The following is a 15,355-nucleotide window of genomic DNA, read 5'->3' on the forward strand; positions in this document are numbered from 1 at the left end:
GCCTTGGAGAAAACCTACTATTATTCTGCTAAAGTAGCAGAAATAAATGATCCCCTGATGACATATTGCTGTGCCCACAGAGCACAGCATTGCTCAACCCTCATCAAAGCTTTTTCTTACAGTAGATGACAATTAACACAGAGACTCACACTGGACATTGTGCAGAAAGGGACAGACTTTGCAGCACTCAGCGCTAAACAGGATGTCTCCAGCAAACCCCTATCAAGGCTCAGGGATCTAAGCCAAAGAGGAGGTGGAGAGATTCTAACAGTCAGAGGTGAGGAATGACTCCAAGGAAACAGTATCTCCCAGATATGACAGGGACTGATGCACATATGAATTCACAGAAACTATAACAGCGCACACAAGACCTGCAATGAGAAGAAGAAGTGGGCACAAAGTCCCACTCCTAACCAGGAAGCCATTTACAGCTGATCTCTGCTGGGAAAATAATTTTCCCTGGGAAAGGGAAAAAAGTCTTGGATGGAGTATATCAACTGAGTGTATCAACCACACTTCAAGGCAGACGGGATGCTAAAGAGTAATTGACCAACACAAAGACTTTTTGTTTGTTTTGGTATGTTGTTATTGATTTTTTTCTTTCTCTCTTTTTTTAGTTTGTCTTTATTTTCACTTTTTGTTGTTTTTCTTGTTTTTATTTTTAGAGAGAGAAAAAAAACATGAAATTGGGTGAGTAGGGAGAAATCCCACACCTTTTACTCAATCTTCACTTAATGATCCACACATTCCGTGGGCACCATTGTCTATCCATGCAAGACAATTCCATTTGAAATATATATATTATATGGTCTAATATAAATAACATGTTTCTGTGAATTTTGGCTAATATTCACAGTGGAAGTGCACCACAAAGGCAGAGGATGCCTCCCTAAGAGCTAGTGAGGAAGGAGGCCCTGTGGGGCTCCCAAGCAGCACAGCTGTTACCACTGTCCTTGGCCACACACCATACTCCATGGTGAGAACCCACTCCCGAAGACTGTGCATTCGGCTGTTGGACACGGAGAAATCAATCACAAACTGACCGGGAAACTCCCTCCCTGTCGGCTAGCTTTCACAGTGCTTGAAGGTGCTATGTAAGCTGTGATAGGGGACACATCGGTGGTTTTATCCAGTGCTGGGGCCTGGATGCTGCAATATTAACCCTCCAGGTAAGCTTTGCCCACTGGTGCCAACAGCGGCAGTTAGTTATGGGGTAACTAACCAATTTTTAATTGGATCCGAGGCCCATGCCACAGGTGGAAATTCCATGCCTAGTACCATAATCCTGACAAAAGTCCATAGCTGGGGAAGTCATGGGCCCTATAGAAACTACTGCTGTTACTTTGCTCTCAAATGCCTCCTAAACACTTGAGTTCATACCCATCCACCGGGGCTGCTCTCAGCATTGGCCGGAGAATCTTCTTGCAACAGGCAGGAGCCGATGGAGAGACACCTAACTGAGAATGAAAGACTGAGCGTTCAGTCCTACACTGGGAATGTACCTCAACCTCTCCCCGCACCAGCGCTCAAGAAACATCGTAGAAGAGAAGGAAAAAAAAAATAGTTTAAGAGCCAGAAGACAAGGAGGAGGGCTTGAGTGCTGCCTTCTGGACACGCTGTGGCTGCCTTAGTCCCACAAGATCAACCCAGCTAAAATTCTGGCACAGATCGGAGAGATGGCCTCAGGACTTCCCTTCCCTCTTTACTAATCGGGGGGGGGGGGGGGGGGGGTGACGACGTTTCCAGGGAGAGTAAACCATTCTATTTTGAGGACGTGGCCTCTGACAGGGCTCTGATATGCCAGGGTATGGCCCCACAGCCATGAACATATGGGAATACCAGATGGACTTAGTGGGTTAATTAAAAAAAAAAAAACAAAGTCATAAAGTTGGAATGGGATGGGTAGATACGGGGAGAGTTAGAGTGGGGAGATGTGAGACATGGTCCTATTTCATTGTAAACATGTATGAAATTCTCAAAAACAAAGAGCTCTCACTAACGCACATATCACAAGCCAGAATGCTGCAATACAATATCCAGTGTGTGGTAGTATTTTACAGAACTGCTTCACTTAAACTAGTCTCCATTATATCTATTAGGATTCTGAGTCGGGGGTGGGGGGGAACACTCTAAACACAGTAAACGCAGAGTACTCCCGCTCACCTTTTCTCTGCCTTCTGACTGAGATACAGATTCCGGATACCCAACCAGCCCTTCTCTCCCTGCACTCGAAGCAAACCAACATCTTCTAAACGAAAGTGATCCCTGCTCTGCTCTTCCTCTGATGCTTTGAACATTTGAGTCACAGCACTCACAGATCACCGGAGACGAGCCTTTGTCCAGCGTATGCTTTTCTGTGCACAAGAACAAATTCAGGGGTGCTTCGTCCCCCACAACCAAATGCAGTTGGTGCACAAGAGGTTCCACCAATGCATGCTTAAATTTATCAGTGTGTTGCCTGCACATGCGTGGATGGGGTGTGCGTGTATATGTGTGTGTGTGTGTGTGTGTGTGTGTGTGTGTGTGTGTGTGTAGAGGCATCTTCCAAGGTTGCTCTCCACACTTTTGAGACCAAGACTCCGTGGACCAGAAGCTTATCAATTCAGGTGGGCCAAGGAGCGTCAAGGAGCCACTGGTCCGCACCACTCCCACTCCCCCAAGGCTCCCACACGCTCCAGCCGCCATGCCCCTCTCTCGCGCTCTCTCCTTTTCTGTTTTGTTGTTAGTTTTTAACGTGGGTCCTGGGGATCTGAACTCGGATCTCCGTGGGGATTTTACCAACTCGCAGCTCTGCAGACACAATTCTATTCTAAAACCAAGTCTTCGTTCCTCGTGGCCGAGACTGGGACTGAATCAAGCAGCTAAGGCCCGAGCCGTTAAATAGCTCTCAAAAGCCACCAGGACAGAGACCTCCCCGCGTCCCCTGCTCCGAGGCCCCGCTGGCCCCGCAAGTGGCCCCGCCTCCTCCCCTGCCAATCAGCCGCCGCTCGCGCCTGCGCAGAGCCGCGTCGGGCTGCGGTGGGCGGTTAGGACGGACGAGCCCCTTCTCTCACTGGCCTGCCGGCTATGACGATCACCTACAGCTGCGTTGCGAATGGCCGAGCGGTCCTGGCGGAGCTGGCCTTGACCGGCGGCTCCTATCAGGTACCTGAGGGTTCGGCTCCTCGAGGCGGGCGCCCGCCGGGCCTCACCCCAGGACGCCGGGTGACCTCGGAGGCCGCTGGGGTCGGCAGGCCCCACCCCCTCCAGGAGCTCTGGCTTGCCGGCGGGAGCCGCGTGGGCGCCACCCAGGGGTTAGGTCTGGTACTGCACGCGCACGTCCGGCGGGGATGCAGAGCATAGCCATCTTCCCAGCTTGGTAGTCCTTTTCCAAGATTTTCTCTGCCCGGACGTGACCTGCGCTTCAGCACACACTCAGTGGTCGTGGAATAGTCGCAAAAGCCCGGGGTTAAAAAAAAAAAAAAAAAGTGAGGGCCACCTGACAGCGCAGCTTGGAATCTCAGCACACACGGGGTGGGAGGGCCTTGGACTAGGCAGCCACCGTCTCAAAAAAGTAAAGGCGGAAGGTGCAGCCCAGCACACCGGAGAATGGCTGGGAGACTCCTGTTCAGAGAAACTGCTCCTAGCCTAGCCCACGAAAGGGGGGATGAAGACACCGCAGAGAGAACATGGTATTTGGAGACTCCCAAGAACCTCACTGTGGGTAGGACACTGTGTGTGTGTGTGTGTGTGTGTGTGTGTGTGTGTGTGTGTGTCCTAGAAAACTGAGGAGCAATTGAAGATGTACAAATGAAAGTACACGCAAACATGACTTGGTTACAAGGTACACGGTGTGTTGGAAGAGAAACAACCAGTCGTATCATGATTTGGTTATAGTTTGTAAGTAAACCCTGGGGCTCTGACTGAGCTAAGGCATCATGGTACGGGATAAGAGAGCAGCAGTTCCAGAAGAAACTTAGTAAAATGCCATCTAGCGTTGATACCTGGTTGAATTTGTGAAATGATGGGTGTATCTGCGCATAGGACCATTCTCACAGTTTTTTCTTTGGTGGCATATTGTTCAATGTTAATATTTACTCTTGATTTAACATTCAGTTAAACAGTGGTTATTCCTAAGCCAGCTCTATAGCTAAATCACTACACAGAGACTAGAATTTATTTAATTCACCTAGAACACAATACTGGGCAATAGTTACTCCATCCTAAACCTCCAAGCCCACATAGTTTCCTCCCATTCAGAATTTCCCACATTACAGGTGCTTTTAGTCATATCTTAGGTCTGGCTTATCTCTCCCAATAGTTCCAAGTCCTCTCCTGCCAATCTCTGCCCTCCTACTCTCCCACTCACTTCCTTCTCTCTGTGGACCAGGATGTCTCACCCTATTCTCTCTATTGCTCAGCATTGTGGCTGGTTGTTTTACTGGCAACACAGAGAACAAATGGTGGCATGTTTACACAAACTTGAGACAGGTGATGCTTAGAGGAAGCATCACAATGCAATGTCCGGACTGATACCAGATAGTGGGGTAGAGAAATCAGCATTTGAATGAACAAGGGTAAATCGTATACATTCCACAAGAACATTATACCAACATTTCCCCCTTTAAGTTCAATAAAAGACACATTTTTTAATACAATAAAAGTTATGAAAAATATTAGGTAAAATTTACATGTGCAATGTCCAGTTCACCTGCATTTGGCAACTTAGGAGAAAGTTTTTGATTATTTATCCTATCTTGACAAGTTTAGAGTTCTATATCTAAATTAACTTTTGTCCTTATTGGTATTACCGATATGAAAACATTTTCTTAACTTCTAAATAACTTAAGCTTAATTGTGGAACTGTAACTATTTGGTCTTCAACCCCACCAGAGACTTGAGAAGGAATAAAATTAATTACTGGAGTAAATAGGAAGTGCATGTTAGCAGCTTCCAAAAAATAAAAACTGACAGAGACAGTTTGCTTCCTGAACAGTCACCGCTAACTCTCTATAATGTTGGAGCATCATCTTCAGCCTTCTGGCTCAGTATATTTGACAGACATATATATGAGGAAGGAACTATTTAGGACTTGTTTACCTGTCTTGGCAGAGTTCAACAGTTGACCTGTCCTACATTTAAGTTTGCCTATTTTTGGTAGAATTCTGTCTGTCATGAAATAAGGGCATTTTCTTTTTGCTGGATGGCTAGTTTGCCACGTTTGAAGCCATCTCCATATGGAGGTTCTTTGATGCTCATCATCATCTTTGAGGTAGGCAGGGTGCTGCCAGGAGATGACCTGTCTCATAATCAAAGAATCTTTAAAATATAAAGACATTTTTAAATGCCGTATTCTGTAGGTCTCTGGAGTTTTTGAAGACTTACCTATCTTTATGTAATCGACCAGTCTACAAAATCATACCTATCAGTTAAACCTAGGATGTATACTCCTGTGATGAATTAGAGTCTGACATGACTATGAGTTGATTAACTAACAATTAACTATTACCTAATACCCTAAACAGTCTGTAATAGCAGTTTAAAAGTACTGGAAGTAACCTTGAATTTGTATCAACATACTAAAATTTACCAGTGGATTAAAAATAGACTTATTTTTACATCAATATACAAATTCCTATATCAGAGTTTAAAATTACTTTATTTGAGAATAACAAATAAAACAGTAAGTTGCGCAGATTCAATAATCTACCTTTTGTTTTATTATTCCTATAAGATATCCCTGCATTCCCCTTTCTTTCTTTTCAGCCCTTTTTCTCCTTATCTAAGAAACATAGAGAAAAGAAAAAGAGAAAGAGGGAAATCCCTGAGTAACCTTGTTTTCTCTCTGAATAAGACCATTAATAATTTATAACCATCTCCCAATCACAATAAACATTCATAGCCATAGAAAATGACCAAAAACCTACCCAACCCTCCTTAAAGGAAACTGGACATCATTCTCATGAATTTTTTTCTAGTTGACTTTTTTGACACGCAGAAATCCTGTTAGGGGGCCTGAAGGAAATTGGAAAAAATGGTTAATTAAGAAAGCATTAACATTTGTGGTCTAATCTTTGAATGTTGAGAAATTTCAGGCTTAATAGAAGTCCTGTTTGGAAAGTATAAAATGTTGGACCAATTGAGACTAGTAGCTTTTTTCAAAGCTCTCTTGGGAGCAGGCTTTGATGAGAAAGAGCAATTGAAGCAGTTGAGGCAGGAACAAGCAGAATGCTGGAATATGCAAGATGCTGGAACAGATGTGTCAACGTCTCAGCACGCTGGAAGGATGAATTTGGTCAGGTTTGATCCAGCATCTCTGGTGTCCGGTCCTTTTGTTCTTCAAATATATAATTTCTCACAAGCATTATATAGCCCTAAAACTATAAATGCATGAGATGTGCATGATGGAACCAATTTGTAAACTAATTTTATCTATGCCAATTAAAAAATGGCATAATAAACTTTGAAGATATTTGTGGCCAAGGATTCATTGGCCATGTGTTGTTGAAGTTCTGGCTGGAAACATCTTTTATGTCTCCATCTGTTTCAGAGCTGTTACCCATGTGAAGGGATCAGCACTTTATGTTATCTGTTCTGTTTAGTCTTCTTGATTTCTCTCTTCTTCTTTGTGGCCAAGATCTTCAGGTGGTCTTCCTCTGTGGATATATGCAAAACCTCTTCCCCAGTGTAACACATTCCCTTTTTTCCATTTTGGAATTAAGACAGTTACATGCTTATCTAATTCAGCAGTCCTTTCTAAATTCCACTGTGTCTTAGCAGGTGTGCTACTTATCTCATTTAAACATTTTAAAATTGATAAGTCATTATTTAATCTATTTTGGGGAGATATTATATTTCCCTTCTATTTTATGACCATCTTTTTAAAATTACTGTTAGATATTTTCATAATTGTTTGACCTGTAGGATTATAAGTTATATCTGCAACAGGTTTTATGTCATAATGGCTAGAATAGTGTTGCATTCCAATGGATGTACATGCTGAAGCAACATCAGCTCGTTTGCAAGGCCATCTCCAAAACATTCACCATCTCTAAAAAATGTATAACCTTAGGATTTAAGGCAAAAGCCTACTGGAATTCTGAATACAAATCTATGGCATGGCACATGTATTTCAGTTCTCCAAACTCTCTAAAATGGAGCACACCAGCCACTGTATGACCTTGGTCTAAGACAGCACTAAATAGGATCTGCATTTCTACTTTAGCATATAGACCTTCATCTGTAAGACCTGGGGTCTCATAGCTCAGGAGTTCAAGATCGAGCCCTTCCCAGAAACTCCCCCAGACCAAGACTCGTTGCAAAAGCAAGAGGTTTATTAACCATTGCACAATAGGGTCACCCCTGCTGGTCAGCAAAGAATGGCACCGGGAGACAAAGGCCTTTAGGTTTTTAAAAGAAAAATTGCGGGAAATTTGAAGTTGCAGTTTTGGCAATTTAGGATTGGATGAGGAAGCTATAAAGTAAGATAATTGGTTAGTCTTAGGTGCTCAAGCTTGGCCAGTCCTGCCAAGTGTGGATGCAGCTGCAATTTAAGGTGGGGGTGGTTAGCTTATCCTTGAAGATTAAGGGCTGCGGACTTTTGGCTGCAGGTCAAAAGCTACTCAGAAGAAGTCTGGGTTCATTGCTAAGAAATGCTATCTCAAAGACAGGAGTTTTTCTTTTGCTGAGTGAAGGTCATTGCTTGCTTGCCTTTTTTTATATCTGTCCTCGTAGATAGGGTCACATTTTTCCATTCTCTGGAAAGGTTTTAAGAGGCTTTAGCTTAACCTGAACCTAAAACTCAAAACTATAGACTTTAGAAGACATACAGGTTACAAAGTTAGTCTAACCCTTTCACATCTAGTAATTGAACCTTAACAGCACATACACAATATCCAGTCTGACCAAGCTGGCCTAACATCTCAATGGGCTGTCATTTTGCAATATCTTCAAGCCTCTGTGAACTTTTCTCATCTGGAACTGCCTCTTTTGGTATTATTATAAATTTCAGATTAGATTGCTCGGAAAGCTCTCTATATCGATTCAAAGATTCCCCCAACCTCTGTTCTATGGCCTTTAATTTGGCATCTGTTTTCTCAGTCTCTTCTTTCTCCAAGTCTATCTTGTCTTGATCTCTCCCAAAGATGATATACAAAACTGAAATCATCACTGAAAAAAATTATTTGTAAGCTAAGAGAAACAAACTCAAATGGCATCCAGAAGTACTGTCATTGTGTCTTCCTCCATTTTAAACATAGAAATTTATCCTTTCTTAATCTTAAAACTTTCCCTTTACTTTCTTAGACCCAGCTTCCCTTTCAGACCTAACCAGTTTAGATGCTTGAGGCTTCTTAGTCTGTCTCTGGCTCCTGCTTCCAGGGAGAAGTATTTTTTCTGCCTCCCTCACTGGATTCTGACCCCTTCCTCACTCTGGGAAGTTATTGGGTCCATAAATGTTTGCTCCTCAGACTGGCAAGAATCCCTTCTCAAAGGGATTTGCTTTCTGCCTTGGCTAACAAAGTCTGCTTTGAGAAGCTTCCTTGTTAAAGAGCCACTTTTTCCCCCCTACTTAAAGAAACTGCCTCTCTGGGGTTTGTATGTATCAATTTTTGTTTTTCTGCAGCCTGATGGAGGCCTTGCTGATCTGCAGGGGGTCTGTCTGATCAGGAATCTGTGAACTCCTAGTTTAGGAACTGCAGTAGCTTTGTTTTTAAGGAACAGAGCTAAAAAACTGCTCTATAGTTTACTGTAAATTGTGCCACACGTTGGGTGTCATTTGTTGTTGAAAATCAATATTTATCATTGATTTAGCTTTTAGTTAAATAGTGGTTATGCGTAAACCAGCTGTACACCCAAATCACCATATAGAGACGAGGATTTATTTAATTAACCTAGAGCACAATGCTGGACAATAGTTGCTCCATCCTAAACCTCCAAGCCCACAGAGTTTCCTCCCGTTCAGAATTTCCCACATTATACTAGCTTTTAGTCATATCTTAGTTCATCTCTACTGGTGGTTCCAAGTCCTCTCCTACAGATCTCTGCTCTCCCACTCCTCCCACTCGCTTACTTCTCCTCCCCTCCAGACCAGAATGTTCCATCCTATTCTCTCCATTGCTCAACATTGTGGCTGGTTGTTTTATTAACAATACAGAGAATGGTGGCATGTTTACACAAATTGGAGACAGGTGATTCTAGCTAGCATCACAAAGCAATGTCTGGATTGAAACCATATAGTGGGGTAGAGAAATCAGCATTTTAGTGAAGAAGGGTAAATTGTATACATTCCACAAGAACATTGTACCAACCGTGGCCTTAGAGAGCAGAGAACACATACAGAAGGATAGGATTTAGGGGACTCAGAGGCAGTGCAGAAAGGAGAATGCATTACAGTTTGGAGCATACTGAATTGTGTTGTTTGTCAAGACTTAAGTGCATTTTTTATGTTTATTTTTCTGCCTCATTTCTGAAAGTCAGAATATGCCCAGTAGGTCATGAGTGTGTTAGTCTAGTACGCAAAAGGAGTGTGTATAAGATTGCCCAGGAAGGGTACAGTGAAAAGAATGAAGTTAAAAAACAGGGCCCTGTTTGAGAGTGAAGGGGTAGGTTACTGTCATTGGATTAGACAACAGAAAGAAAGTTGGCCACACTGTGAGGCCTTTGGGAGAAACCAGAGAAGAGGCAGAAGCTAGGTTGCTTTGGGCCACCTAAGTGGGAAATGAGGAACTTAGGTGGTGAAAAGAAACCATTCTCTCTGAAATTTACGTAGGAAATGAGGAAGAGCATGACCCAGGAAGGCTTCTCATATGTTAATATGTGGAGACATTCCCATGTGTGTTACCCTTATGGGAAGGATATGTATAAGACAGGTGGAGGCAACTGAGAGCAAGGCCAGAAGTACACAAAGAGCCAGCAAGAGGTTGTGAGCCTCGCTCAGAGAAACACAGTCTTGTTCTTAGAGGAAGGAGAGCGTGTGGGTGTGTGGGCAAACACTTGAGCCTCATTCTGGAGTTCTCTTTGCCAGTCCTTACACACTGGGGTACTTACTGCTGTCCTTCTTAGCTTCACACACAGTCACATGTGGGATCATTCCACTTCAGAGTCACCTCCCTTCAGCGTTACATGGCCTCATCACAGATGTCAAACAAAACCAAATTACCTTCCTGCCAGTTTCGCTTCATATGCTTCTGGTCTTGTTGCGTTTCTCTGTTGAGACACTCAGGGTGGAGACTGGTTGTCCCCTCCATCTTCTCTGCTTTTTATACCTGTTCTTCCACTACATGTATGTTCTATCTCCTGAACATGCACCAAGCCGACTCAAGTGCCTCTAAGCTGTCTTCCTCAGAGGCTGCTTCCACGCTGCTGCTCAAGTGACTGCTCCCCAAAATGCCTAAGCCACTGCTCTTCCACTCACCATGTTTGGAGGCCTAGAGTACATCCAGGACAAAGCAAGCACTCCTCCACTGGGCTGTCAGACCCTCTCGTATGGATGGGCTTTTCCACGGCTCTCTCCTTCCTTTATGCAGTTGGCCCTGTGCTCTGCTACCCTGAGTTTTGCCTCATGCTGCTCTCTCACCACCCCCACCCCCAAGGTCGCCTCTGTATGTCTTGCCCCTCTGCCTGGAAACCACTTTTCTCCGCTGTGGAGCAGTGCAATCTCACCTGTACTTTGAGACTTTTCTCAGTTTTTCCTTGACTTTATGCCTAGGCTAACTGGCATCTCCCTGCCAAACAGCTTAACCAAGCTGAGATGGAATCTTTTTTTTTTTTTTTTTTTTTTTTTTTGGCCTCTGCCATCAAATTTCAGGACAGGGAATGCTTCAATGCTGTGTTCCCAGTCAAATGCAAAGCCTACCACACTCTTAAGTTCTCAACACACTCTACTAAGAGGGGAGAAAGGTCAAAGGTTGTCAGAAATCGGTGGCCTCTCCTTTGAAGCACATAGGAGGTAAGAACACAGAAAGGGGAGCAATCTGCAGTCCAGGAGTGCGTACAGGGGCAGAGTGCCTGCTGTGCAGAATGCTAACCATGGGAGGCAAAAAATACAGCAGGGATGAGGGGCAGTTGGAATTAAAGGAAAAGAAATGGTATCAAGGCTTCCCACAGTGACAAAGGTATTCGTTCTCTCGCTCTCTTGCTCTCACTCTTATCCTCTCTTGCTAGCTTTCTCTCATACATATGCACACACAGAGAGAGAGAAAGAGACAGAGAGATACTTTTATTTGAAAAATAAAATAGTACCAGACTTAATCCAAAAGCCTATCAAGTGCCATCACAGGATTCCAAGGTTAGACTGAATTCTGGAAGTCACCTGTTCACTGTTGTCATTTCTTCCCAGAGGAAACAGACCCTGACAAGTCAATGATGTGCAGCATGTGAATTTCAGAGCTACAAGAGCCCACATTGTCACGTACTCTGCCTTGGGTTGTCATGTTTTCAGTCTTGCTGTGATATCATAATTTATATTATGCTTTTGAAATGCGTTTCATTACTAATCATGAGGCAATAGAAAATTTTGTATCACTTTAATTTTTCAGGTATCTTAAGAAATTCTGTCCTAGAAAATGTTTCCTTGACATTTCAGGCAGTAGTAATTACTTTCTAGTGTTAATAGCCTTTACTTGTCCATAAAAGTTTCTATTTTAAGTGTTAGTTTGTGAAAAACAAAAAAGTTAATTAGGAGCATGGCTAACTAAGGCTTCTTAGGTAAATTTCAGATTCCTTTCATGCTTCTAGAGCAAAATAATTGGATTCTACTTAATGGACTATAAGGTAGTCTGCATAATTATAGTATCTTACACTTCCCCTCCAAGGAATTGCCCTTATAAGAAATATGTGGGTACAGGAGTTTTTTGGCAAACATTAGTTTTTGAGAGAGAGATGAGTAGTACTGGCAAGATGCCCCAGTGGGTAATGGCACTGGCTGCCAAGCCTAATGACCTGAGTTAGATCCCTGGAACCTGGAACCCACCTAAAGGTAGAAGGAGAGAACCAAGTGCCCAGAGGAGACCTCTCAACTCTGCGTGAGAACCACACAGAGTAACAGAATACAGCCCACAGATACAGACGATAAACACTGTTTAAGCACTGAGGAAACAATCATCAATTGAAATTTGCTAAATGTATTCAAAGAATAAAGGATGTATGTTCTCAATCCATTATAAATATAGTTTGGAACCCATGAGATGGCTCAGTGGATAAAAACACTTGCTTTGTGAATGCAGGGACCTGAGTTCACATCTCTAGAACTCAAGTAAAAGCCACATACACAGCTTGAGGACATCTGTAATCGGAGTGCACCTGTGCAGAGATAGGAGACAGAGACAAGAGAATCCTGGAAGCTCATGTGTGTCTGACACATGTGCTGTGTATTCAAATACAGACAAATGCATGCATACACATACAACTTATTGTGTGTGTGTGTTTTCATGTGATAGCATGTGTGCATGTTGTATGTATGAGAGGTATGTGCTCACTTGTGTGTACAAAAAGGCCAGAGGAAAGCATCAGATGGCCTATCACTGCACCTTATTCTTTTTGAAGCAAGGTCTCTCCCTAAACTTGGAGTTGGCACTTTTTTCAGCCAGGTTGGCGCTCAGCAAGCTGTGGGCTTCTCCCTTTCTCTCCCTTCCTCCCTCTTTATTTTCCCATCCCCATATGGGCATGCCTGGGATCGTTCCTGGCTTCTTACATGTGTGCTGGCATCCAAACTTGGACCCTTACACTTGCGCAAGTGCTCTTGTCAGTTGAGCCGTCTCTCTAGCCCCAAAACATTTTACATACAGTTTTATCAAATAACTGACATTGAAAAGATATTTGAGGGGTTGAGGATTTAGCTCAGTGGTAGAGCACTTGCCTAGGCCCTGGGTTTGGTCTTCAGCCCCAGAAAGAAGGAAGGAAAGAAGGAAGGGAGGGAGGGAGGAAGGAAGGAAGAAAGGGAAAAGATACTTTGATTGGCTATTGCTTCCCAGCCTTAAAGTGATGCGTAAGATCTGACTGTAAAGATAACATCATCCAACACAGCCTATATTTACATACTTACATGTGAGCATATAATGTATTTTCCTTTAATTCATTCAAATATTTTATGGCATCTTGCCTCTTGCCACACGAGGCATACCAACTAATTTTCTGGGGGAAAGGGTTTTCCTTAATAAATTAATCAGTCTTGTTGGTAAATGTAGGAGGGCTCTGAGGAGACACTGCAGTCTTCTACAGAATAAACCCTGAGTTTCTTCCTAGGAAGCGGCGGCAAAGGTGCTCAGACAAGTGCTTCTGAAAGCTGAACCAACGACCATAATTCAAATAGGAAGGTAAGGTATACTCGATCCTGCGGCCTCACTCAGTGCTTCTCATTCTAGCCCCTAAGTCTGTAAGAGTCGTTGCACACACTCTTGTCTGGCCTCACGGGAGGGAGGACTTCTGTATGCGAAAGGACAACCGTGAGGACAAACTCTGCTGTTTGCAGAGTTCAGGGCAATGGTTACCTGTGCAGAGGGAAGGGGGGAGCATGCAACCAAAAAGGGTGTGCAGGGGACATCACTGTGTCTGTAATGTCCTTACTGGGTGGGGGGCTAAAAGGGCGTTTTGTTATTCTCCATGTGTTTTGGTGTTCCTAAAATACTTCATTCACCAGAAATGAAAGAAATTTCTACTTTAAAATGTATTTAGTAATACCAATAAAAATAGCCATTGCCATTAAATTTTACTTGGGAAATTACACGTTTTGAACCAGTATTGAAACAGGGGTGAATCAGTAGCATCTGTTATTTTAGGTTGCTTGTTGTCATTGTTTAAGACAGCATATAGCCCAGGCTAGCCTTGAACTCATGGCAATCATTTTGCTTCAGACCCCCAAGGGCTGGGATCCCTGGTGTTAGCCACCGCACTTGGCCAGTCTTTCATTAAAAAAAAAAAAAAAAAAAGAGTTCATTTTAACCTACCTCAAAAACAAAATAGCTTCAAATCCAGGCCAGGTGGCCCATGTGGTCCCAGCTACTCAAGAGACCAACGTGGGAAACTTAAAATGGTAACTGCCACCTCTGCCTAAAAAGCAGTACCCCGCCGGCCACCTCAAGTCTCCCCATCATGGGCCTAACCCCATTCCCCACTTCCTCCCTTCCTGAATATCAGCCACCATTTCTGCTTCTCAGAGTCTCTTCAATGACAGGCCAGCCCTGCCTGTTTCCGGTTTCATTTTTTTTAAGCGTCTTCAAACCTGCACATTCTCCCTTTCCTTACAGATTAATGTGAAAGAATTTATAGCTTCCCATAGTCTAGCTTGGCTGACTGGTCAGACACATAACTGTGCTCCCAGCAGCTGGATCCAGAGGCTGAATCTTCAGCAAACTGTAGGTGTTTGGTGACACTTAATATCTTGCTGCATTAGTGTTTGAAAAAAACCGTAGCAGCCATCCATGCTCAGTTTCTGCAGCCTTGCATGTGTTCAACCTTTGTCTCTTCTGTCTTTCCACAAGTCTTGTGCTTCTCCCTTCCTACGAGTAACCAGCCCACCACCATCATCTGCTGCTCCATACAAAGTCGTCTTTCTCATCTGTTTGGTTTCTACTGATTGCACCTTCAAAAGCCTTCACTGAATGGCATCTACACTTGACATGGAACAACACGAACCACAGAACCAGTCTCCTTCCAGGGACTAATTTTCATTCCTGTTTTTCTATACTCTCTTTCTCCCAGTAGATAGGCAAGCACTTTAAACAAGGTTTGGGTTTATAATTTTCTTTTGGTTTTCTTTCTTTTTCTTTTTTTTCCTATAAGGAATGCTTTTTAAAAATATCTTACATAATGAATAGGCATTGATAGTTCTCTCATTGTAGCATGCCTGAGTGGGAGACTTTAATGTGCTTTTGTCAGTTAGCATATATCCCAGATACCAAGTATTTGCATTTTTAAATGTTAAAAATAACCTCCAGATGTTATTAGCAGCGTTCTAAGCATAAATTTAAATATCTCTCCTTTTCACATCAAGTTATCAAGATATTTAAAACTGCACTCTGAAGTAGATTGTAGAAGTAGCCATTCTTTTTCAGCAGATTCTCCCAAGATCATTAAACATAAACTAGATATGATAGCTTATGCCTGAAATCTCAGCACTGGGAAAATAAGGGCAAGAGCCTTGAGAGGTAGGGCCATCCTGGTTGGCACATTTTACTCATATTATCTTTTTTTTAATTTCTCATTCTCACATGTATCCAGTTTAATATTTGACCAGGTCTGTTACCCGTTAACCATTTAGAGATGCTGCATTCAAAAAGACTAGAGTCCAGGCAGCAAGCCCTGAATAATGGAGGCTCCCCATGAGCCTGACAGCAGCCTAGAAGCTGGCGTTGTCAGGACAAAGCATACTTTAGGAAAC

The 15,355-nt window shown here is 43.2% G+C and overlaps 1 protein-coding gene across 4 annotated transcripts in view; it reads left to right on the top strand.

Moving 5' to 3' along the window:
• The first annotated feature begins 3,005 nt into the window (after window positions 1–3,005).
• The window catches only part of LOC132653204 (uncharacterized), a 48,710-nt gene continuing 36,360 nt past the window's right edge, over window positions 3,006–15,355 (top strand). Inside the window, exons 1-2 of one of the 4 annotated variants that reach the window (XM_060380997.1) lie at window positions 3,006–3,144; window positions 13,222–13,292. In XM_060380997.1, the coding sequence (XP_060236980.1) occupies window positions 3,067–3,144; window positions 13,222–13,292 (149 nt within the window). In that variant the 5' untranslated portion in view covers window positions 3,006–3,066. The other 3 variants (XM_060380998.1, XM_060380996.1, XM_060380999.1) reach the window with 3 other exon arrangements.

The sequence above is a fragment of the Meriones unguiculatus genome, chromosome 3, assembly GCF_030254825.1.
Source record: "Meriones unguiculatus strain TT.TT164.6M chromosome 3, Bangor_MerUng_6.1, whole genome shotgun sequence".
Taxonomy (NCBI): domain Eukaryota; kingdom Metazoa; phylum Chordata; class Mammalia; order Rodentia; family Muridae; genus Meriones; species Meriones unguiculatus.